General features: G+C 39.0%; 1 protein-coding gene across 1 annotated transcript in view; it reads right to left on the bottom strand.

The window, feature by feature from the left end:
* The window catches only part of LOC150076805 (phospholipid-transporting ATPase ABCA3-like), a 432,361-nt gene that overhangs the window by 156,965 nt on the left and 249,407 nt on the right, over positions 1 to 25,989 (bottom strand). Inside the window, exon 12 of the mRNA XM_090385683.1 lies at positions 8,039 to 8,249. Within this exon, the coding sequence (XP_090241809.1) occupies positions 8,039 to 8,249 (211 nt within the window). The remainder of the gene's footprint in view (positions 1 to 8,038; positions 8,250 to 25,989) is intronic.

Here is a 25,989-nt window from a genome sequence, read left to right as displayed (position 1 = left end):
AGGCTTTATACACCTCAATGTATCCTAAAATCATATGGGATAAAATGCATCCAACTCCCAGGCAAGAAACTGCGTTCTCTTATCTCCAACGTAAAAACACCCGTCCCCACTCTTTTACAGAGCGGTTTGGTCTATCGCATCTCTTGCCGTGACTGCACCAGCTGCTACTTTGGAGAGACTGGATGTTGACTCGAGAAACGTCTCTCAGAACATAAAAGGGCGATCCATTTGGCAGATGTAGAACACTCAGCTATCGCCGAGAATGTCTGGACAACCCGCCACGACATCGACCCACACCGCGAGGTCGTGGTTGTGGACAGGTCCCACCATTACCTAAAGCGCACCTGGTTGGAATCGTTAAATATAAAATGCTCAGATGCCTCTTTGAAAAAGAACAGTGGTTGCCAAGTTAACCCCATCACAGAGGCAGTAATTCTATCCATAGACAAACGCTGGCCACATCACCACCATATGTCACAGCCACAAACATCAACAAAAAATTAACCACGCGCCTCACGCACCATCCTGGCAGTGCACATCTCTATTCCAACTGCCATTCATGTATTCAATCTGAAGAAGGCTGCCTCCCAGCCGAAAGCTTATTAATTGTAATTATGTTTAGTTTGCTCTGAGAAACAAAATAAATTTTCGTAATAGGTAAAGAACTCTTTACTGTTTTTCTTTGCATCCTTTGCCATATAATAATCTGCCCTTGCCTGCCTAATCTCCTTTGTGACTTGGATACAGACCAGCTTATATCTATCATAGGCTTCCGTGTCACCCATTAATTTATATGAATCCCATGCATTTTTCTTCTCTGCCATATGTCTCATTAGTTCATCTGACATCCATTTAGGCCTAAACCTTGAACAATATTTCTTAGTTGGTATGTATAGCCTAGTAGCTTCCAAGGTAAATTTTTTGAATGCTTTCCATTTTGAATTTGATGTTGGTAAAATCATCAGTTGGTCCCACTGTATAGAATTTAAATGCTGTCTCAGACCACCGCAGTCGCCTTTACTAAAGCAAAAACCCTTCCCTTTACCCCTGATGGTAGTTACCTCTTTGAGTAAACCCCACTTCAGCACACTATGATCACTGCCACCTAGTCGTTCCTTTATCTGCAGATTCTTAATGTATGAAGAATCACTACTGATAATCAGATCAAGAGTATTACTCCCTCTAGTTGCCTCCCCAAATATGATGATATAGAAAACAATCAACCAATAAATCCAGAAAAGCCTTGCTAGTGTGTGAGTGACCAAACCAGGGGCTCACATCTGGTGAGCATGGGCTTGGCAAACCCAGGGTCCTGAGCTGGATATCGTCATTCTTCTCTTTCTTGGCGATTCCTTCCTTTCACTCTCTCTCTCTCAGGGTAATTCGGGGATTTTTTTCTGGCTGGTGCAGCATAAGCCTCAGGCTTCCTTGCACCATATGACAAATAATAATAATAATAATAATAAATAATAATAATAACCCACAAATTCCAGTCAATATCCGGGAAATTAAAATTCTCCATTATAAGAATCTCCGATTTACTGACCCACTTTATTTTCCTGTACAGTTTTTTGTTATACTCATCAGAGTCATTAGGCCTATAACACACTCCTACTCTCAATTCTGATCTCCCAATGCTTATATCACACCAAACTGACTCTACACTGCACTGTCCAACGATGTCGACTGGCTTCACTTCCTTGGATTTTATGTGTTTCTTAACTAATAGCATAACTCCTCCTCCCTTCCTATCCTGTCTATCCTTCCAGTACACATTGTACTCCCCAAATTTCAGTTCTACATTCCTTATATCTGTGTGACACCAGATCTCTGCTATCCCAACAATATCTGCCTTTGATGTTTTGACCAACACCTCAAATTTATTTACCAAACTCCTAGCATTGGTGTATACACAAGTATACATGCACCTGTTCCTATTCTTAGCTAACCTAACACAACCCATGTGTTTACTTGTACGTTAAAGATAGCTTCCAGTTAATCCGGACTTTCACTAATCCAGAACAAGTTCAGTTCCGTCAAGTCTGGATTAATGGGATTCTATTGTATTATTTCTAAGGTAATGCATCGAGTCAACATGGATGGCCAGTGCAACGTTGTCAGTTTGATGTTATGTAAGCAATGGTAAAATGAAAATGAGAGTAGATGTGTGTTATAGGGCTAATGACTATGATGAGTATAACAGTATGACTATGATGAGTATTTGGTCCTTGAGGTTGTCACAGACATTCTCACAGATATGCCAGACAAGCAGAGTCTAAAATGCTGATGGAACTGATATTCGGTTGACATTCAAATCAAGTAGACCCAATATCGGCGAAGTCTGGATGGTCTGTGAAGCCAAATCCTCTGCTTGCACCTTCACGTTGGTGAGACTTAGTAATCCCAAGTATAAGCTCCATGCACAAGCACATTGTAGGTGACCATGCACATATGAACCAACATAAGCAGAGGTCGAGGTGTGGCGATCACGCTACATGGAGGAATGCCACCCCTCTGTGTTATCAGGCAATACTAGGTGGTAAATGACTCTCATTCATCAACCGGTGTAATACCACCATTTTATTTATTGGAGGCTTGAAGTGGTGGAATCCATGTTCAGTCTCCAGAGCTAAGTGACGATCAACCCTCCCTCATCTCTTCCATCATGCAATATGACTGATGACTTTTGAGGTTATGATGAACATCATGGCAAGATCCAATCTTCCTTACATTTAGAGGGTACAGCTCTAAAACGGTGTTCGCAGGCAGGCCACTAGTTAGTACACCGGACCAAACCTATTGGTAACTCTTTAGGAAGCTTCCGGATCAGTTAATGTATAATCTTGCTACCTCTACTCTGCAAGATAGTGATGGAGGGAGTCTGAGTAGTGTGTATGCGGGGGGACATTTTCGAGGCCACATTATGTCGAGGATCTGGGTATATTCTTACCATGTGTACACATGGTAAGAATATACCCAAAAATCCGAAAATTTCATTACTTCATACAGCATGTCCCCCCCCCACACATTTTCTTACTATTGAATACACCATGAATTGTCAAATTAACAGAGTAAGCTTGTCTGTGAAAAGATCTAAACCTCCCAAACACTTCCTTGTTCATTTCACAAATATACATGGTCTCAATTCCACTTACAGTCTGTCAAACCCCATGTGCTTTTTCTGATGGAATCTCAGTTATCAGTTGATTCAACTGCTCATCTCAGTTGCCCAAATTATTCGCTGTATGATTCCTTATCCCCTCAAAGGTGGTACTTGTGCATATATCCTTTCCGATATTACCTGTCAGAGACTTGGTAATTTGGAATCTCCTCTTTTTGATCTTCTCTGGCTTAAAATCTCTCTACCTCATTCTGTCAAATTCATCTGTTGTCTTTACCATTCTCCCAACTCCACTAATCACTTGGAGCTCTTTGACTTCTTCTCTTTGCAACTTGACTTTTTCCAGTCCAACTTTCCTAACAGCAAGATAATTTTCCTTGAAGATTTTAATTTTCACAACTGCAACTGGCTTCTGTTTTCTAGTCACACCGACCCAGCTGGTTGAGATGCTGAGGCTTTTGCAATTTCTAATGACCTTGCACAGATTGTTCATTTACCTACAAGAATACCAGACAATCCTAATCATACAGCCAATATGCTTGATTTTTTTCTCACAAACAACCCTTCTAAGTACACTGTCGAAGTGAGAGGTCCTTTAGGTACTTCAGATCACAACTTGGTGATTGTCTCTTCTCCAATGGAACCTTTATCTCATGACTATTCCCAACCTTGTGTTGTTTGGCATTACAAGAATGCAAAATGGGATGACCTGCGAGACTTCTTTTCTTCTTTTTCTTGGTCGGATTACTGTTTCAAAATTTCTGATGTCAACGTTTGCTCAGATCGTGTCAGTGAAATTATTCTTGCAGGAATCGAATCCTTTATCCCACACTCCACTTTAAAATCTCGTCCTTTATCTAAACCTTGGTTTTCCAATAAATGTGCTAAGGCTGTTCAAGAGAACGTTGCATATCGTTGGCTTGGTTCTAATTCTTCGGTTTCATTTTATGCGTACACCAAAGCTCGCAACAATTGTAAAGCAGTTATTAATCAGTCCAAACTAGAGTTTGAACAGGCTAAGAGTAGAAAACTTGCTTCTTGCCCTAATGGTAGCCGAGCATTCTGGTCTCTTGCCAAAGCTATTGGCCGCAACTTTTGCCCGTCTCTGCTCCCACCTGCTAGCATCCCATTTTTCTTCCAACTCATGTATTAATGATCTTGGTAAAACACCTACCACCATTTCCAACATGCTCCATTCAATGCTTCCTGTGGTCTTCCGTCAAAAGGATGTCAGAAGGATTTTAACGAATCTTGATGCTAAGAAAGCTCCAGGTCCTGATGGTATTTCTCCACTTGTTCTCAAAACCTGTGCTTCTGAACTTACTCCTATTCTTTGCCGCCTTTTTCACTTTCTTATTCCAAAGGTGTTTTTCCTTCTGCTTGGAAATTTGCTCATATCCAGCCAGTTCCTTTTTAAAAAGGGTGACAAATCCCTCACATCCAATTATCGTCCCATTGCAATTACTTCTACTCTTTCTAAAGTAATGGAGAAATCAATTAACCGCCAACTCTTAAACTACCTAGAAATCTTCCGTCTGATCAACGATCGCCAGTATGGATTCCGTTAGTGTTGATCCACTGTGGTCTTATGTTATCCATTTAGGACAAATTCAATGGAAAAGTTTGGTGGAACACAAGCAGTTGCGCTTGATATCTCAAAGGCTTTTGATTGTGTTTGGCATAAAGGTCTTCTAAACAAGCTTCCATCTTATGGTTTGCCAACTGGTTTTTGTAATTGGTTATCTAGTTTTCTCTCTGATCGCTCACTGAGGGTGATGGTAGATGACTCACTGTCTTCTAACTTCTCCACCAATGCTAGTGTCCCCCATGGTTCAGTTCTTTCCTCCACTATTTTCCTCTTGTATATTAATGACCTTCTTCCATTGACTAGAAATCCTATGCATAGTTTTGCGAATGACAGCACATTGCATTCCACTTTCCATTTTGAAAAAAGTTTATCTGCTCAATCAGCTTAAATTTCTCGAATATCTGCTACCAATTCCTTAAATGCCAATCTCCAGGTAATTCTCCAGTAGGGGCAAAGACAACTTAGTTGATTTCGATCTTCTAAAACTCAGTCTTGTCTTATATCTCGCAAAAAGGATTGTTCTACTCCTATGCTTATCTTTGGTGACACTCCGAATTCTAGGCAAAATGATATATCTCTTTCGGGGATTACCCTGACTTCTAATCTCTCTTGGCACAAGCATATTACAAATAATGCTTCCTCTGCATATAAAAAACTAGGTTTTCTCTTTCACTCTTGGCATTACTTTTCTTCCAAACAGCTTTTCTTTCTGTACAAATCACAAATCCGCCCTACCATGGAATATTGTTCCTACAATCTGGGGCAGTGCCCCCAAAAACTCTTTCAGGCTTCTAGGTTCCATTCAGAAGAAGGCAGTTAGGTTAATTAATGACTCCTCTCTAACAGTCTCTCCACTCTCTCTCTCTCTCTCTCTCTCTCTCTCTCTCTCTCTCTCTCTTTCTCTCTCTCATAGATATACTGTTTCTGCTGCATGTCTTTTCTACAAATACTTCCATGGGCACTGTTCGTCTGAATTGGCTTCTATAATTCCTGCTCTCTCTTTCAAGACAGTCCGAACATGTGCCGCCACCAGCCAACATCCATTTCCTGTCCAACTTCAAACTCACAGAATCAACTTTTCATCTTCCTCGTTTATTCATGTACCATTAATGTACCAACTGTGTGGTACTACACCCAGGGTAGTGCAAAATGAAAAAGACCTGGAAGTGATTGTGCAGTCAGATACGAAGTTCTCTGAGCATTGCATACAGGCTTCTAGAACAACTCATGGGGTTTTGTCGATGATGTACAAGAAATTTGATAGAAGGGATAAGGAGGTGATTATCTCATTGTACAAGGCAATGGTTAGGCCGCATCTCGAGTAATGCATACAAGTCTAGAGGCATCATTTTAGGAAGGATGTAGATCTGCTGCAATGGGTTCAGAGAAGAGCAATGATATTAGTGAGGGATACAAAAAGGTGCTCCTACCAAGAAGGGCTTCAGTTCTGCAAATTGAAGCATCTAGAGACTAGGTACCTGCATGTAGATCTGACTGAGGTGTTTAAGGCTTTGAATGAATTCGGCAAGCTCAATGCCGATGGCATCCTTCCTTAGTCAGACTTTACAAATGAGGTTACATAAATTCAAACTGAAAAAGGATTGTTGCAGGATAGATGTGTGCAAAACTCTGCTTTCAGCTATCAAGTGGTTGAACGTTGAAACAAACTTCCATCTAGTGTTGTGGAAGTAAGTTCTGTTTTGTATAGTTCTTGCTTGAATTTAATCATGTCATAATTAGGCAAACTGTTAGAAGGGATGAACAGGTGATATGGCTGATGTTATACGAGCTTTCTTTCTTGCATCATTTATCACTGTTAATACTAATATCAAAACATGATCATTAACTTTGGGCCCTGGCAGATATTTTAATTCTTTGAAAGACTAATTCTTTCAAAGGCATCAATCAACCCTTTTCTTTAAGCTCACATATTTGCACATCAGAATGCTGAATTTTTGTTCAATTTCCTCACACTATTTGCATCAAAACTATGCAAATAAATCCTTGGCGAAGATTGTCTGCAATCATTGCAAAAAAATAGTGCAATTTATAAAACCTGATTCATTAGAGAAATGCCATTGTCAGTTTCAGCCCAAGCCAAAGCATTCCTGTTATTTTTGGCTTTGCTGCTCTAATCTGATGCATGATTTTATGTTTAAATTTAAATTAAAAATACCATACTAAAAGATATGCAAATATAATAATAATGCTACACTATTTTCAGGTTATACAATAGTATATAATATGCTGTGAAATTACAATATGTGTTTAATTACCTCACATTCATTTCCTATACAATTACATTATAAATTCACATTCATATTGTTATAAATTTATAATTTATAGACTTCTAAAAACAATTATTTAATTATACTCCTACAAAATTAGATAAAAGAATATTAGATAGTTTTTATATCATTTTTATATCAATTCAATGAATACAATGGAAGCAAAATTCTCTTGTACTTTTATTCTTTTCACAGCCAAGTAAGAAACAATTTACTTGGCTGTGACTACTTTAACCTACTTTAACAGATAAACACAAATAATAAGTGCAATTATAATTTGAAACAAAAAAAATAAAAATATATAGTAATTTTTAAGTAATAAAAGTCTACTTAGCAGCCTTCAAAAATAGAAATTATATACTGTATATCTCATTTTTAAGAATGCTACACTTTTAACTGGCCTCTATGCTATTATTCAAAGCTATTTGTAATAGATAAAATGCAATATACACTGATATTACTAGAATTTGAATTTTGTAAACCTTGGATACGATTAATACATTTACAATAATATGACATTATTTAGTGCAACTGTATCATTACTACATAGCTCAATTTTAAAACAAACAGAAGCTTGTACATTAGGCATGATTATTAGAACATCTGATATTATGAAATCCTTCAAAATGAGTTGCCTTTCTCTTATACTTCAAATAAGTAACATTTCCTCATTAGAAACCTACTGTTGTTACTTATCCTAAGTTAAGTACCACCACCCAAATGGCACCATTTTGAAGCTTTGGCTTATTGTTGGTGAGCAGGTAGGTATCGAGAAATAGAAGAGCTCAAATACCAGTTTTGATTTATTTACACAATATAAGAAATACCAAACTATGACAATACTTACTGTAATTGCTTCATTAATACATAGTTGAATTTTAAGAAAAACTAAAGTTGTGCATTAGGCATCATTATTATAACTTCTCATATTGTGAAATCCTTTATCGCCTTCTTCTTATACTTTGAATAACAACACATTCCCTAATTTTCAATAAACTTATTTCCTAATTTAGAACCCATATAAAATGCAAACTCACATACCATACTTTTTTTTTAGAAACAGTGGTGAACCACAACACTTAAGCTCCCCATTGGCCATAATAGCAATTCTATCACCCAATACATCAGCTTCTTCCATGAAGTGAGTAGTCAGTAAAATTGTACGATATTTCTTTTCAGTATGAAGAAGATCCCATGTATAACGACGAGCTGATGGATCCATACCTGATGTTGGTTCATCTAATATCACAACCTAGATGGAAAAAATAAAAAAACTTATTAAAACAATCAGTTTATTAAAAAATTACATTTATAATTTATTTAAATACTAAATTCAAAAATACGGTGGGGGGCAGAAGTCATCAGGTAAGTTTATCAGGTAAGTCAGCATTTCATTAGGTTAGGAAAATTACAATTTTCCTCTAATCTAACTTGCAGCCTATGCGCTAGTCAGTTTAATGTGGCAGTTTGACTGGAACAACGACTCAAGAATAAAGTCTGAGTTGTAACTTGGTTTTTTAAAATTGATACTGGCTCAGAGGAATTATAATAATTTCACTAGAATAAACATTGAAACTTACATTAAAATGAAAATAATAGTGAAAATTACAGAGAGAAGTTATCAAATGTAAATAAAAAACATACAGTTAGGTACAAGGCAAAAATACTATGTACAATTCTAGATTACATATACAAGTAATGAAAGAAGGATAAATAAATAAAATGACAACACAGATAAAGATGGAAGTACATGTCATTATCCACACAGTTCATGAAAGAGTGCTAGATAAACAGTGTTTAATACCTCAGGCTTCACGGCTCAGTCTCTGTCATGATCATCGATTTACAGGAAGCTTCAACGGTAGTTGAAGGTCATGCTGACTCTGATGACAGACAGGGTAGTGTTCCCCAGTTTTTTTTTTTTTTTTTCTTGTTAGTTGTTGGTGCATCAGCTTCTATGGCCATAATGCACCTCCCAAAGTTTTTGCATTTTACTGTGATCCAAGCCCGAGGCGGGATTCGAACCCGCGACCTTTGGGTTGCCAGGCATGCACTTTACCTACCTGGCTAGCCTCGTCGGCGTGTTCCACAGTACACAATGGTTTGGTCATGGATGACTTCTCCTTTCTGGATAAAACCAGGGATGGGATTGTTTATGCAGATGACTAGGGCAGCTTATAAGGTGTTGTCATGTGAGGGTCATCTATCAGGGAATCGCTAGTTCCTGCTTAGGATCAGGTGGTCGTAGTGTGGGTTGATGAAGGCGGTGTGTAGCCATCTATGATGAAAAGTTGAGGAACATGGGATATGTGAGCTTGAGATTATAATTTCTATAGTGTTGGTTGACTGCAAATTTCATGAGGTCAGCATCAATATTCTGGACTCGTTCAAGCATCTGATAGGGTACAAAGCAATCTGATAGGTGGAGGCAGGAGGAAAGAAAACAAATTGGTGGGGTTTCTCTAAGTCAGGCAAGCAGAATCCTCTAGCCACAGAGATCTCAGAAAGCGGGAGAAGTGATGAATCCAATCAACACCTTAGATGTGATTACAAGTCACCTAGGACTTGTAATCACATCTTATGATTATGTTTATTCAAATGGCATGAAATTCAGCATCAAGATAGGTTATGGGAGTTCTTTTCTCTCTCCAATGCTGAAAGGATGTTTGAGTGGTGGCAAGAAGATTGATAACAGTTGACATGTTTAGTAACAAGAAATGAATTTGAGGCAGAGAATGTGGATGTATCTGACTTTTGAGAGTAGGAAGGATTTTTCTCTCTAATAGTTCCAGAAGACATGAGAAAGTTGGAGAGCGGTCTGAAATGTGTTTCTAATGATAGTATTCTGAATTTTGGATGTGGTCTGACCAGACAGACATTCCATTGGTGGGAAAGATGTGTTCTACGAGTTCCATGAGCTGAAGATGTTGACTGGGCTGGATGATATATAGTCCCAAGCACCTCAAAATAAACTGGGGTATTCTGTATTAACAAGCTGAGTAAACACCATTGCACAATATGCCACATCAAAGAAGATAAGGATCTCGTTTCACTGCAAATCCTGGTGGAATCCAAAAGTACACATGGCTTTTCTATTAAAGCAGCAGCTGCACCAGATTTGGAAAAGTACTCAACAGGTTTCCGACCGTATATCTTATTCAAGAGCATGAGCACAATTTAACAGGGAGAAATCAAGGTAAATAACAGCATACCTGGGGACCCAATTTCAAAAAGGGAAAATCCCATACTACTTCAGATCTCAGAACTCATCTGGACATCATAGTCATCTGGACCTAATTCAATGGCCAGATCATATCACCAGATTTAATACACCAGCAGGACAGCCAAACCCTCTTTTAGGTCCCACCCATGAATTACAACAAGACATCCTACATTCCATCACCATCTGTACAAACCAGCTGATAGCGACTGACCAACTGACAAATCTCCTTACAACCACAAGTACTATATTGTCTGCTTTTGAACAGCATGATGAACTCGCTATTACGTACCTAGATATTGAAGCTGCCTTTGATGCCATCAATGTGTCGACACTCCTCTCCTTACTTGAAGCCCACTATCTAATCTAAGATAACATCCTCTGGTTCACAGCATCACCCCTCTATGAACAGGTATTACAGATTGATGCCCTTGGATAATCACACAAGAAGGCGATCTCTGCTGGTGTTCCACAAAGAGGAGTCCTACCTGGTTTGTTATTTACAGACATCATCTCACCTCTTGTCCTTAACAATGAGAAAATCAACTCATATGCAGATGATATAAAAATCCTACCGCCTATTGCTTCTAACAATCACCTTGAGGCTACAGCATGTATCAATAATAGTCTCATCAACATTGCCTCTTACCTCAAACAGTATGGACTCTCAATCAACCCTCAACCTACCCCTACAATAATAGCCCCAACATTCGATGGAACTGTAATATCTGCCACCTGGCAATCCTACCCACACAGATTTGCTCCATGCTCATGTAGACAAGCTCATGTCCAGAGCAGCCTCTCTTCAATGGGCAGCTAAACAGCAATTAATCTATGTCAAGGATCCTCAAATAATTAGGAAATTCATTACGACAGTAATTTATTCTCCACTCCTCTATACCGCTGAAGTGTGGACAGGCGCCTCCGTAACCAGGTGGGAAGGAGCAGCAGTGCGTAGCACATGCTTCTTGATTAGACCGGGGTTCGAGCCCGTCACCACCAAATATGGAGGATGCAGAAAGGTCAGGAATGACCACCGCACATCCCGGAGCAATATGGCCTTAGTTGCTAATGCTCCTAAAAAAAACCAAAATAACAAATAACAAGTGTGGACAACAGCAGCTACTACAACGAAGAAGTCGATCTTTTCTGCAGAATTCTGGCTCCTTAAATGGGCTAACCGGAAAGCATACCTCCCACCACAGGACAGAACTACAACTTTAGCTACTTCGCTGGGAATGCAGCGATTACCTGGTATTATTGAAGTACAGCGACTGGTAGCCACAGTTAAGATGGTCACAGACTAAATCTCAACACTGTCCATTTGGGATTCATGTTACTGGAGAATACCCAAGACAGAAATTTGGTTGATTCCAAGGCTCTGCACGAAGCATTGAAGACTTCGTACCTCAGATTGCTTCCTCCCAAATCAAATGCTAAGAAAAATACAGCACCTCGATGCCTTTTTGAATAAGTTTGGCCCCAAATAAAACCTACAGGAAAAAGGTCTTAGCCACTTGTTTGAATCACAGAAGCCAACAAGAACAAGCTTGTGTAAATCTTCACACCATCTGCAAAGCTCTCCTGTGCTACAACAAAACTTATTTGCTACCTATGGGAGTAAAGTCTCACCAATGCATTTTTAAACAAGAGTGCATCGATGTGTCTCCACAGAGATGGTATGAGTGCCATTCGTGTATTATTATTATTATTATTATCAGCTATATGGTGCAAGGAAGCCTGAGGCTTATGCTGCACCAGCCAAAAAAAAATTTGAGTACCCTGAGAGAGAGAGAGAGAGAGAGAGAGAGAGAGGAAGGAATCACCAAAAGAGAGAAGAATGATGATATCCAGCTCAGGACTGGTATCCAGCAGAGCCCCTGGGGTATATTATTGTAAATGATCCTTGAGGTTGTCACAGATATTCTCTCAGATATGCCAGAGAAGCTGTACTTGCTACCTGGGAGTCTAAAACGCTGATGGAACTGATATTCGGGTGACACTCAAATCAAGTGGACCCAATTTAGGCGAAGTCCGGATGGTCTGTGACAGCCAAATCCTCTGCTGTCACCTTCACGATGGTGGGACTGTTAGCAATCCTGGGTATAACCTCCGTGCACAAGAACATGGTGGGTGACCATCCAGGTGTGAACGAACATAAGCAGGGGTAGAGGTGTGGCACCCACACCACATGGAGGAACGCCACCTCTCTATGTTACCAGGCAGTACTAGGTGGTAGATGACTCTCATCAACCGGTGCAATACCACCACTTTGCTTATTGGAGGCTTGAAGTGGTGGAATCCATGTTTAGTCACTACAGCTAAGTTCCGGTCAACCCTTCCCTATGTCTTCCATCATGCAGTATGATTGATGACTTTTGAGGTTATGATGAACATCGTAGCGAGATCCAATATTCCTTACATTTTGAGGGTACAGCTCTAAAACGGTGTTCACAGGCTGGCCGCTAGTTAGTACAACGGACCGAACCTATTGGTAACTCTCTAGGAGGCTTCCGGATCAGCTAGTGTATAATCTTGCTACCTCTACTCTGCCAGATAGTGACTGGAGGGAGTCCAAGTAGTGTGTATGCAGGAGGTGGAGGCGATTGTCGAGGCCACGTTATGTCAAGGATCTGGGTATATTCTTACCATGTGTACGCCATATCCAAAAATTTCATTACTTCATACAGCATGTCCCACCCCACTTTTTCTTACTATTAAATACACCATGAATTGTCAAACTAATAGAGCAAGCTTATCTGCGAAAAGATCTAAACCTCCCAAGCACTTCCTAATTCATTTCACAAATATACTTGGTCTCATTTCTAATCTCAACGATGTCCATTTCCACTTGCAGTCTGCCAAACCCTATGTACTTTTTCTGACAGAATTGCAGTTATCGGTTGATTCAACTACTGATCATCTCAGATGCCCAAATTATTCGCTGTATGATTCCTTTCTTCTCAAAAGGTGGTACTTGTGCATATGTCTGTTCTGATATTCCCTGTCAGAGACTTGGCAATTTGGAATCTCCTCTCTTTGATCTTCTCTGGCTTAAAATTGCTCTACCTCATTGTGTCAAATTCATTTGTTGTCTCTACCGTTCTTCCAACTCCACTAATCACTTGGAGCTCTTTGACTTCCTCTCTTTGCAACTTGACTTTCAACACTCCAACTTTCCTAACAGTGAGGTAATTTTCCTTGGTGATTTTAATGTTCACAACTCCAGCTGGCTTCAGTTTTCTAGTCACCGACCCAGCAGGTCGAGATGCCGAGGCTTTTGCAATTACTAATGACCTAGCACAGATTGTTCATTTACCTACAAGAATACCGGACAATCCTAACCTTACAGCCAATACGCTTGATCTTTTTCTTAAAAACACCACTTCTAAGTACACGGTCAAAGTGAGAGGTCCATTAGGCACTTCAGATCACAACTTGGTGATTGTCTCTTCTCCAATGGAACCTTTATCTCATGGCTATTCCCAACCTCGTGTTGTTTGGCATTACAAGAATGCAAAATGGGATGACCTTCGAGACCTTTCTTCTTTTCCTTGGTCGGACTACTGTTTCAAAATTTCTGATGTCAACGTTTGCTCAGATCATGTCAGTGAAATTATTCTTGCAGGAATGGAATCCTTTATCCCACACTCCACTTTAAAATCTCATCCTTTATCTAAACCTTGGTTTTCCAATAAATGTGCTCAGGCTGTTCAAGAGAAGAATGTTGCATATCGTAATTGGCTTGTTTCTAATTCTTCAGTTTCATTTTCTGCCTACACCAAAGCTCGCAACAATTGTAAAGCAGTTATTAATCAGTCCAAACTAGAGATTGAACAGGCTAAGAGTAGAAAACTTGCTTCTTGCCCTAAAGGTAGCCGAGCATTCTGGTCTCTTGCCAAAGTTATTGGCCGCAACTTTTGCCCATCTCTGCTCCCACCTCTGTCCAAACCAGATAGTTCTGTTGTCACTATAGCCAAGGATAAAGCTGACCGGTTAGCATCCCATTTTTCTTTCAACTCGTATTAATGATCTTGGTAAAACACATCCCACCATTCCCAACACGCTCCATTCAATGCCTCCTGTGGTCTTCCGTCAAAAGGATGTCAGAAGGATTTTGACGAATCTTGATGCTAAGAAAGCTCCAGGTCCTGATGATATTTCTCCACTTGTTCTCAAAACCTGTGCTTCTGAACTTACTCCTATTCTTTGCCGCCTTTTTCACTTTCTTATTCCAAAGGTGTTTTTCCTTCTGCTTGGAAATTTGCTCATATCCAGCCAGTTCCTTTTTAAAAAGGGTGACAAATCCCTCACATCCAATTATCGTCCCATTGCAATTACTTCTACTCTTTCTAAAGTAAGGGAGAAATCAATTAACCGCCAACTCTTAAACTAGCTAGAAATCTTCCGTCTGATCAACGATCGCCAGTATGGATTCCGTTAGTGTTGATCCACTGTGGTCTTATGTTATCCATTTATGGACAAATTCAATGGAAAGGTTTGGTGGAACACAAGCAGTTGCGCTTGATATCTCAAAGGCTTTTGATTGTGTTTGGCATAAAGGTCTTCTAAACAAGCTTCCATCTTATGGTTTGCCAACTGTTTTTAGTAATTGGTTATCCAGTTTTCTCTCTGATCGCTCACTGAGGGTGATGGCTCTCTGTTTTCTAACTTCTCCACTAATGCCGGTGTACCCAAGGTTCAGTTGTTTCCCCCACTCTTTTCCTCTTGTATATTAATGACCTTCTTCCATTGACTGGAAATCCTATCCATAGTTTTGCCGATGATAGCACATTGCATTCCACTTTCCATTTTGAGAAACCTTGTCCTGCTCAATCAGCTTCAACTTCTCGAAAATCTGCTACCAATTTCTTAAATGCCGATCTTCAGGTAATTCTCCAGTGGAGCAAAGACAACTTAGTTGATTTCAACCCTTCTAAAACTCAGCCTTGTCTTATATCTCACAAAAAGGATTCTTCTGCTCCTATGCTTATCTTTAGTGACACTCCGATTTCTAGGCAAAATGATATATCTCTTTTGGGGATTACTCTGACTTCTAATCTTTCTTGGCACAAGCTCATTACAAATATTGCTTCCTCTGCATCTAAAAAACTTGGTTTTCTCTTTCGCTCTCTGTGTTACTTTTCTTCCAAACAGCTGTTCACTCTGTATAAATCGCAAATCCGCCCTGCCATGGAATATTGTTCCCACACCTGGGGGTGGTGCCCCCAAAACCTCTCTCAGGCTTCTTGATTCCATCCAAAAGAGGGCAGTTAGGTTAATTAATGATTCATCTCTAACAGAGTCTCTCCACTCGCTGTCTCATAGACGTACTGTTTCTGCTGCATGCCTCTTCTGCAGATACTTCCATGAGCACTGTTCTTCTGAATTGGCTTCTATAATTCCCGCTCTCTCTTTCAAAACAGTCCGAACACGTGCCGCCAACCGCCAACATCCATTTACTGTGCAACTTCAAACTCACAGAACCAACTTTTCATCTTCCTCGTTTATTCATTCAACTGCCATTTTCTGGAACAACCTTCCTTCATACATATTTCCTGAAAATTACAGTCTACGGAAGTTCAAGTCCAATGTCAACAAATATCTTCTTTTTTCTTCTCAACCTCCAACCCAAGCACGGTACTAAATACTTTAGGTTCTAATACCTCTCATGTTTGGGGTTTACATAAAAAAAAAAAAAAAAAATTTAACCTTATGTGATGCAGCATGTAAATATACTTAATACTGCATTATGTAAGGGATCATTATAACTTGTTAATTTTTTTTAATTTTTACTTTTTATTCGTTTTGTACATAATTATTATGTACAAATGATGGCTGTGATAGGACAGTTGCAACTTTACTTATTTATCTATATTATATTCATCTAATTGTAATAACAATTTTCTCTCTCTCTCTCTCTCTCTCTTTTCTCACCCACCCTCTGTCTCATAGATGTTCTGTTTCAGCTGCATGCCTTTTCTATAGATACTTCCATCAGCACTGTTCTTCTGCACTGGCTTCTATAATTTCCCTTCTATAAGCTCGTCCAAACACATGCCACAACCAGTCAGCCCTTTTAATGCCCAACTACAAACACACAGAACCAACTTTTCTCCTTCCCCCATCACCCCCAGGGGCTCACATCTGGTGAGTATGGACTTGGCACACCCAGGGTCCTGAGCTGGATATCATCATTCTTCTCTTTCTATGTGATTCATTTCTACTTCTCTCTCTCTCAGGGTAATAGAGAATTTTTTTTTTTTTTTTTTTTGGCCAGTGCAGCATAAGCCTCAGGCTTCCTTGCACCATATGGCTAATAATAATAATAATAATAATAATAATCTGTTTTCTGAAACAACCTCCCTTCATATGTATTTCCTGAAAATTACAATCTACATAAATTCAAGTCTAATGTCAACAAGTATCTTCTTTCATCTCAACCCTTCAACCCATGCACAGTAATAAGTACTATAGGTTCTAATACCGTTTGTGTTTGGGGTGTACATAAAAAAAAAAAAAAAAAAAAAGGTTTGTGCTTATGTTCCACCTAGAGACAAATACATGGATTATCCATGGATCTCAGTAAATTGCCAATACTCTTTTAAATCGTATGGCATCACTGTAAGTAAAACCACATACATTTAAAAATAGTGAATTTACCTGTTCAGGTGATACTAAAGAATTTAAAAAGATATTAGCAACATAGACAGAACCATAGACAACAGTATTTGTCTGTCTAGCCCAAGCTTTGTTCCCACTGAAGATGGAGGCCCACTTACCTAGCCTCCGTCTTCAGTGGGAACAAAATGATCACCATAATCAAAAATCAAATGAAGTAAAGCATATTATCTGATTTCAACTGCGTTTAATTATCCTCTTACAATCCTATAGTATTGTACTGATTAATCCTATAGTATTGTACTATAGGATATATATATATATATATATATATACTGGACTGTTATTTTTATTAAGCACTCTTTTTTTTTAATGAAATATGAAGAAACCGTCACAGTAATCAAGACATGAAACATATTTAAAATCAAATCTTTTTATTTACAGTTGATTTTATTTATATACAGGGCAAAAGCATTGTACTATAAGGCAAACACTGTAGTAGGAAAAACACAGCCCAGTTCCAGGGGTTGAAGGCACATGAAATAGTTGTGTTGAAATGAAGGTTGAAATACAAGGGTTCCCTGGTATACGAGTATTCATTATCCGAGTCTCCGCAGTTACAAGGATTTGAAAATTAAAGAATTAAAGCTTTTTCCCTTGAGAAAATTGACCAAGCACTTGAATATTTTTTTGTGAGAACGATCTTCATGATCATGTAACAAAAGTTAAGTGCAAAGTTAAAGACATAACTAAATGCTACGACATAATTTTATCTGAAAAAATACGGCAAAAAAAAAAAAACACGAACAACTCTGGATTGATTCTTTATTCGTACAACTGAAAAATAGTGTAACTTCAATAAACTTTACTTAACCTTACATTGTGCAACATATTATAATAAAAATGTCTAATAAAATAATTTTCTCATTTTTCAGTTCCTTCATCCATTTTTTACTATGTACAATTACATAATAAACATTAGCATTAGCATTAGCATTAGCATTAGCATTAGTAGAGGCATTTGATGCAAGAAAGCAAGCTTATGCAGCATCAGCCAAAAAAAAAAAAAAAAAAAAAAACCCACTTCCACTTCACCCCTCTGTTCGTTCAAAATAGCTGTCCAGCTGAGCCTTAAACTTATTTAGGCTATCAACCTCCACCACAAGGGATGGCAGTCTGTTCCACCAACCAACCACCCGCTGGCTAAAGGCAAATTTCCGCACGTCTATCCTACATCTGTCTTTCCTCAATTTGAATTTATGCCCTCTCAGGTGATTTTTCTGAGCTAGAGGAAGAATCCCATCAGCATTGAGCATGCTTAAACCATTCAATTCACCTCGCTGGTGCCTAGTCTCCAGACACTGTAATTTGCAAAACTTAAGCCTTTCCTCATAAGAGCACCCCTTTGTTCCATTCACTAATCTTGTTGCCCTTCTCTGTACTCGTTCCAGCAGCTCTACATCCTTCTTGAAATGAGGCCTCCAGACCTGTATACAGTACTCTAGGTGTGGCCTGACCATTGCCTTATACAATGGAATAATCACCTCCTTATCCCTGCTGGAAAAATTCCTGTATATCATTGACAATACTCCATGAGCTACTCTTGCAGCCCGTCTGCACTGCTCAGAGAACTTCATATCTGCCTGCACAATCACCCCCAAGTCCCTTTCATTCTCTGCCACTGTCAGTGTAGTACCACAGAGTTGATACGTTGCCCTGGGGTTGCTGTTTCCCATGTGTAGTACTTTACATTTGTCAATGTTAAACTTCATTTGCCACCTCTCAGCCCATCTGCTCAACCTTTCCAGATCCTGTTGCAGCAGTGTAGTGTCAGTAGTGTCCTTGACAACCCTGCCAACCTTTGTATCATCTGCAAACTTGGACATTAAGCTTGATATACCATCATCAATATCATTTATAAATACAGAAAACAATAATGGACCCAACACTGAGCCCTGAGGGACTCCACTAATAACATTAGTCCACGATGAGCAGTGTCCATTGATTACCACTCTCTGTCTTCTCCCACTCAACCACCCCTTTATCCATAGCAGCAATTTGCCTCCAATGTCACACTGCTCCAATTTGTGTAGCAGTCTTCCATGTGCAACAGTATCAAAAGCCTTTCTAAGATCCAAGTATATAATATCAAAGTTATTCCCTGCATCCAGTTCTTTTGTGACTGCATCATAGTATCCAATCAAGTTGGTCAGGCAAGACTTCCCCTTAACAAAACCATGCTGTGTCTGAGCTATAACTGAAGTCTTGTCTAAATGATCCTGCAGTGCTTCTTTAACCAGTGCTTCCATTAATTTTCCTGGAACAGAAGTTAAGCTCACAGGTCTATAGTTACTTGTGTCAGCCTTTGAAACTCCTTTGTGAATTGGGGTCACATTTGCACATTTCCAGTCTATGGGTACCTCCCCTGAGTCCAAGGAAGCTCTTATAATTATGGCTAAGGGTTTGCTTACTTCCTTTGCTGCCTCCTTTAATATAACTGGATAGATCCCATCCACCCCGGGTGCCTTTCTTGTGTTTATCTTCAACAGTTTCTCCTCCACTTTACTCCCAGTTATTTCAAGATTCTGTAGCTTACTGCTAGAGTTGAATACACCTCTGGCATTCCCCTTGCTGAATAACTCCTAATGTGTGAATGTCGATGCAAAATATTCATTTAGTTTGTTAGCTACCTGAGCAGGATCATCAACAGTTGACCCATCAATATCAAGTGGACCAATCTGATTCATCCCCTTCCTTCTAGAGTTTACATAAGTAAAGAACTCTTTGCTGTTTTTCTTTGCATCCCTTGCCAAGGATTTCTCGTAATCTGCCTTCGCCTTCCTAACCTCCTTTGTAACTTGGTTGCATATCAACTTGTATCTATCATAGGCTTCTGTGTCATGTGTTAATTTGTAAGTATCCCATGCATTTTTCTTCTCTGCCATATGCCTCATTAGTTCATCTGACATCCATTTTGGCCTAAACCTTGAACAATATTTCTTAGTTGGTATGTAAAGCCTAGTAGCTTCCAAGATAAGTTCTTTGAATGCTTCCCATTTTGAATTTGCTGTTGGTAACATCATCAGTTGGTCCCACTGTATAGAATTTAAATACTGTCTCAGTCCATCGTAGTCGCCTTTACGGAAGCAATAACCCTTCCCTTTACCCCTAATGGTAGTTACCTCTTTCAGTAAATCCCACTTCAGCACACTGTGATCACTGCCACCTAGTGGTTCATTTATCTGCAGATTCTTAATGCATGAAGAATCACTGCTGATAATCAAATCAAGAGTATTACTCCCTCTAGTTGCCTCCCGAACATGCTGATGTAGAAAACAATCATCCAATAAATCCACAAAAGCCCTGCTAGTGTGTGAGTAACCAGCCCCCAAATTCCAGTCAATATCTGGGAAATTAAAATCTCCCATTATAAGACTCTCTGATTTACTGGCCCACTCTATTTCCCTGTACAGTTCCTTATTATACTCATCAGAGTCATTAGGCCTATAGCACACTCCTACTCTCAATTTTGATCTCCCAATGCTTATGTCACACCAAACTGACTCAACACTGCACTGTCCAGCGATGTCGACTGGCTTCACTTCCTTGGTTTTTATGTGTTTCTTAACTAATAGCATAACCCCTCCCCCCTTCCTATCCTGTCTATCCTTTCTGTAGACGTTGTACTCCCCAAATTGCAGTTCTGCATCCCTTATATCTGTGTGACACCACGTCTCTGATATCCCAACAATATCTGCCTTTGATGTTTTGAGCAATACCTCAAATTCATCAAATTTATTTACTAAACTCCTAGCATTGGTGTACACGCAAGTATACCTGCACCTGTTTCTATTCTTAGCTACCCTAACACAACCCATGTGTTTATTTGTACCGCAATGGCTCCCAGCAGTCTCTGAAATACCATGCATCTTGTTTTTCAGGCTTCTGCTCATTCTAATAGAAGCAGTGCAAGAATCTCTTTCACCTCTGCCAGTGGCTACTGTCAATCTATTGGTCTTTGTCTCCCCCCAAGCTAGCAGTTTTCCGACCCACCTAACACTGCCTCGATAGCATCAGCAAATATTCTTGCACCCTTTCTATTTAAGTGTATCCCATCCCTGTAGAAGCAATCTCTCCTGTTAACAAGTACAGTCCAGGCTGAAAAAAATTCTACCCCTTGAGCCTTGCACAATCTTTCCTTTAATATAACTGGATAGATCCCATCCACCCCGGGTGCCTTTCTTGTGTTTATCTTCAACAGTTTCTCCTCCACTTTACTCCCAGTTATTTCAAGATTCTGTAGCTTACTGCTAGAGTTGAATACACCTCTGGCATTCCCCTTGCTGAATAACTCCTAATGTGTGAATGTCGATGCAAAATATTCATTTATATCTCTCCTGTTAACAAGTACAGTCCAGGCTGAAAAAAATTCTACCCCTTGAGCCTTGCACAATCTTTCCAGGGCCGAATTGATCGACAAGGCTCTCATCATATACTCCCTCCTATCGTGTCTGGGCAGAATTGCAGACACTTTCAAATTCAACCCTAATTCTCGGCTTTTGTTCAACAGTGACCTGTACTTGTTAAGTAATTCTGCCGGTCTCCTACTCTTAATATTATTAGTGCCAACGTGTACAACTATATCACCTTTTGTGCCCTTAAAAGATGATATTCGCTCTACAACGTCATCAACCTTTGCCCCTGGCAGACATACCCTGGTCCTGTTCCACCTATCTTTTTTACAAAGCATGTTCCCCATTTCCCTGACAATAGAGTCACCAACAACTACTAGTTCCTTCGTGACCAGCGCATTCTGCCTTGGGGGTTGTCTCTGTGTCACGCGATGCCCAAGTGCAAGCTCTGGCGTTGATGTGGGCAGCTGAGAGCTTGATGGGCCCCTCAATTTAGTTTCTTCGAGGGCATCCACCCTGTCCTTCAAGCTCTCATATAGGCCCACAAGAACGCCGAGTTGTTGCCTGATATCGATACACTCCTTGCATCGCGCACACACAAAGACATCCCCCTTGGCAGTATCATGTCCCGTACCCGATTGCTCTGCAAACATCAAGCAAACAGTGCATTTTATAAGGCTGTGAGTCAGAGGACAACTGCCCCCCTCAGTTCTGCTCTGAGCCACAGCGCTTCCATTAGCTTGAGCCTTTTGCTTTGCTGCTCTGGTCTGAGTCATGATTCTATTAATTTATTAATTAATTATAATTAATTATGTTATGTTATTAATTATGTTAAATATAATTAATTATATTACGTTTGTAATCTAAGTCGTTATATGTATTTATTTAAACGTACAATTTAACTGCTAACGAAGTTCAACTAACGCTATCTAGTGCGGCATACAACTATCGTATCACAATGGCGGGAAAATTACGAACGCTAGCGGAGTTGAAACACGTGGAAACCTTTACCGATACTTTTATGCAATTACAAGGCCGAGTAAAGAATAAATACACCAAGTTAATCAGAAAATCACAAAATAATGTTATACTACTAAATTTAAATCAAAAGTTTTAGAAAAACAATAATTTCAAATCAATAAATAAGAAAAATCCACTTAGCGGCTTGGAACACGACCGTCTCTAGTAGCCTCGTCAGCAGACTCCAATTTACTCTATTGGTGTACTCTATTGGTGTAGATACACCATAGACAACTCAAAGAAAAACTATGGTAGTAGTGTAAAAGTTTTCATTTCATCTGTATCTCATATTCTGCTTATCCTTCACAACAAGTTGCCCATGTATTGCACTACCTTGAATAAGTAATGCTTCACTAATAGAGAAGACTATTGTTACTTATTCTCGATGAGCGGCAGACAGCACAGTTTCAAAGCTAGTTGGCTTTTCATCGGTGGGTGGGCAGATACAATGGTATTGCAAGTAAAGCATTACTTATTCAAGGTAGTGCAATACAGGGGCAACTCGTTGTGAAGGATGAACACAATATGAGGTACAGATAAAATGATGCCTTTCACACTACTACCATAGTTTTTCTTTAAGATTTGTCTATGGTGTATCTACACCTATATTATATAGATATAGAATCTTAAACTCTTAAAATATTATGCCTAATTGCATTTAGTTTTATTTAAATAATTAGCATTAGCAAAGGCACATGATACAAGAACGCAAGCTTATATAGCATCAGCCATAAAAAAAAAAAAAAAAAAAAAACCTTTATTTCACCCATCCACTCGCTCCAAATGTTTGTCAAGTTCTGCCTTGAATCTATTTAAACTATCAACTTCTACAACGATAGATGATAGTTTAAATAGATTTAAGTTATCAACTTCTACAACAACAGATGGAAGTTTGTTCCAGCAATCAACCACCTGCTGGCTAAAGGCAAACTTCCGCACATCTATCCTACAACCGTCTTTCCTCAGTATGAATTTATGGCCTCTCAGGTGATTATTCTGAGCAAGAGGAAGAATCCCATCAGCATTGAGCATGCTCAAACCATTGAAGGCTTTATACACCTCAATCAGATCACCTCGCAGGTGCCTAGTCTCCAGACGCTGTAATTTGTAAAACTTAAACCATTCTTCGTAAGCACAACCCTTTGTTCCATTCACAATCTTGTTGCCCTTCTCTGTACTCGTTCCGACAGCTCTACATCCTTCTTAAAATGAGGCCTCCAGACCTGCATACATTACTCAAGGTGTGGTCTGACCATTGCCAAGGGGATAATCATCTCATCCCTGCTAGAAAAATTCTTGTATATCATTGACAAGGCACCATGAGCTACTCTTGCAGACCATCTGCACTGCTCAGAAAACTTCATATCTGCTTGCACAATTACCCCCAGGTCCTTTTCATTCTCTACCACTGTCAGTGTGGTACCACAGAGTTGATGTATTACTCTGGGATTACTGCTTCCCATATGTAGTACTTTACATTTGTCAATGATAAACTTCATTTGCCACATCTCAGCCCATCTGCTCAACTTTTCTAGATCATGTTGCAGCAGTGTACTGTCATTAGTGTCATTAACAACCCTGCCAACCTTTGTATCGTCTGCAAACTTGGACATTAAACCTGATATACCATCATCAATATCATTTATAAATACAGAAAACAACAATGGATCCAACACTGAACCCTGAGGGACTCCACTAATAACATTAGTCCACGAAGAGCATTGTCCATTGATTACCACTCAATTATCCCTTTATCCATAGTAGCAATTTGCCTCCCATGCCACACTGCTCCAGGTTGTGCAGCAGTCTTCTGTGTGCAACAGTATCAAAGGCTTTTCTAAGATCCAAATATATGATATCAAAGTTATTCTTTGGATCCAGTTCCTTTGTGACTACATCATAGTATCCAATCAAATTAGTCAGACAAGACTTCCCCTTAACAAACCCATGCTGTGTCCGAGCTATAACTGAAGTCTTGTCTAGATGATCCTGCAATGCTTCTTTAACCAGTGCCTCCATTAATAAACATTATTAAAATTTGGTCCCCGTTTTAAGTGGAATTTTCTTGAACCAATTATCCTCAGATAACGAGGATCCCCTGTATAACAATGTGAAACTGATTAGCATTTCCTATAAATATCACGAAACTTGCCCCCTAATCTGTACAGTTAAAATATGATGAAGTTAAAATGGAAAATTTTTTTCCCATTTTAATTTCTTTTTTCCGTGGAAAAAGAGCACTCTCTTTTACTGTGATTTAGAATTTAAAGTTTATTTCCAGAATTTCAGAATGATTTTGTTATTTTTGTTTGTTGTTTCATTATATTATATGTGAGATATGTTGTAAATCTTTTTATTTTAAATAAATTAATAATAATTATTTACACCTTATTTTATTTTTTAATCCAAATATTTCGGGGCGGCAAATTTGATTTTGCTTACTGGCAGCACATAGGGTCACAGTGGCCCTGTACACAATAAAATATTAAAATCGTTACGAAGACTTGACGAGTCATTATCATTGTATCATATCATTTACTAAAGTGATATTATAAATACTAAAATGTGTAATATTTTAAAATACTTTTTTTATTCCTTACCACAATTGACTGTTCTTATGCTACATAGGTATCCTGATAATTTTTAAGAAATCAATATTTAAAAAAAAACAAAAAAAATTTTTATGTAAATAATTTACATGATATAAATATTTTAAATAATAACAGAAACACAGACTTAATAATTTATATAATATGAAAATATTTTCTTTTCACCTTAATAGCTTATAAAGTAAATTAATTATTATTAAATTTAATTATTTCTTAGTTACTGTAAAATTTAAAAAAAAAAAAATTAAAATATCACTATTACAAAAACACCCCATATAAGTTTTGCACAGGACCCCAGGGCCCGCAAGTAATTTCTGAACAAGCAAGTAATTCTTGAACAGGGGCCCACAACTTTTGGGGCCAGCCCTAGCTACAGTATTTTGGGATGAAAAAGGCATTTTACTTGCAGACTTTGCAAACAGACACAACAAAGCAGTGATTTACCGTGCAACACTAACATGCTTATACAACCACAAACACACACACACACTCTGACATATTTATATACACAACAATTACAATACACACTATTAATTCCACATAACAATGCACAGCAGCACTTGGCAGTGGCAATCCAACAACTACTCAGTGTTCTGAGTAGGAGATAATGGAACATTAGCATTACCATTGGTAGCATACGATACAAGAAAGCAAACTTATGCAGCATCATCCAAAAAAAAAACCCCACTTCATCCCCTCCTTCAAATGCCCGTCCAGCTCAGCCTTAAATTTATTTAGGTTATCAACTTCCACAACAAAAGATGGAAGTCTGTTCCACCAATCAAGTACCCGCTGGCAAAAGGCAAATTTCTGCACATCTATTCTACAACTGTCTTTCCTCAATTTGAATCAATGCCCTCTCAGGTTCTTAATCTGAGCAAAAGAAGAATCCCATCAGCATTCAGCTTGCTCAACCCATTCAAAGCCTTATACTCAATCAGATCACCTCGCATGTGCCTACTCTCCATGTGCTGCAATTTGCAGAATTTAAGCCTTTCTTGTTAACCGCACCCCTTTTTTCCCCCACCAATCTTGTTGCCCTTCTTTGTCTCATTCTAGCAACTCTACATCCTTCCTAAAATGAGGCCTCCAGACCTGTACACAGTACTC

The sequence above is a fragment of the Mastigoproctus giganteus genome, chromosome 12, assembly GCF_048544385.1.
Source record: "Mastigoproctus giganteus isolate SK-2022 chromosome 12, ASM4854438v1, whole genome shotgun sequence".
Classification (NCBI taxonomy): Eukaryota; Metazoa; Arthropoda; class Arachnida; order Uropygi; family Thelyphonidae; genus Mastigoproctus; species Mastigoproctus giganteus.
This window is presented reverse-complemented; position numbering and strand designations above follow the sequence as displayed.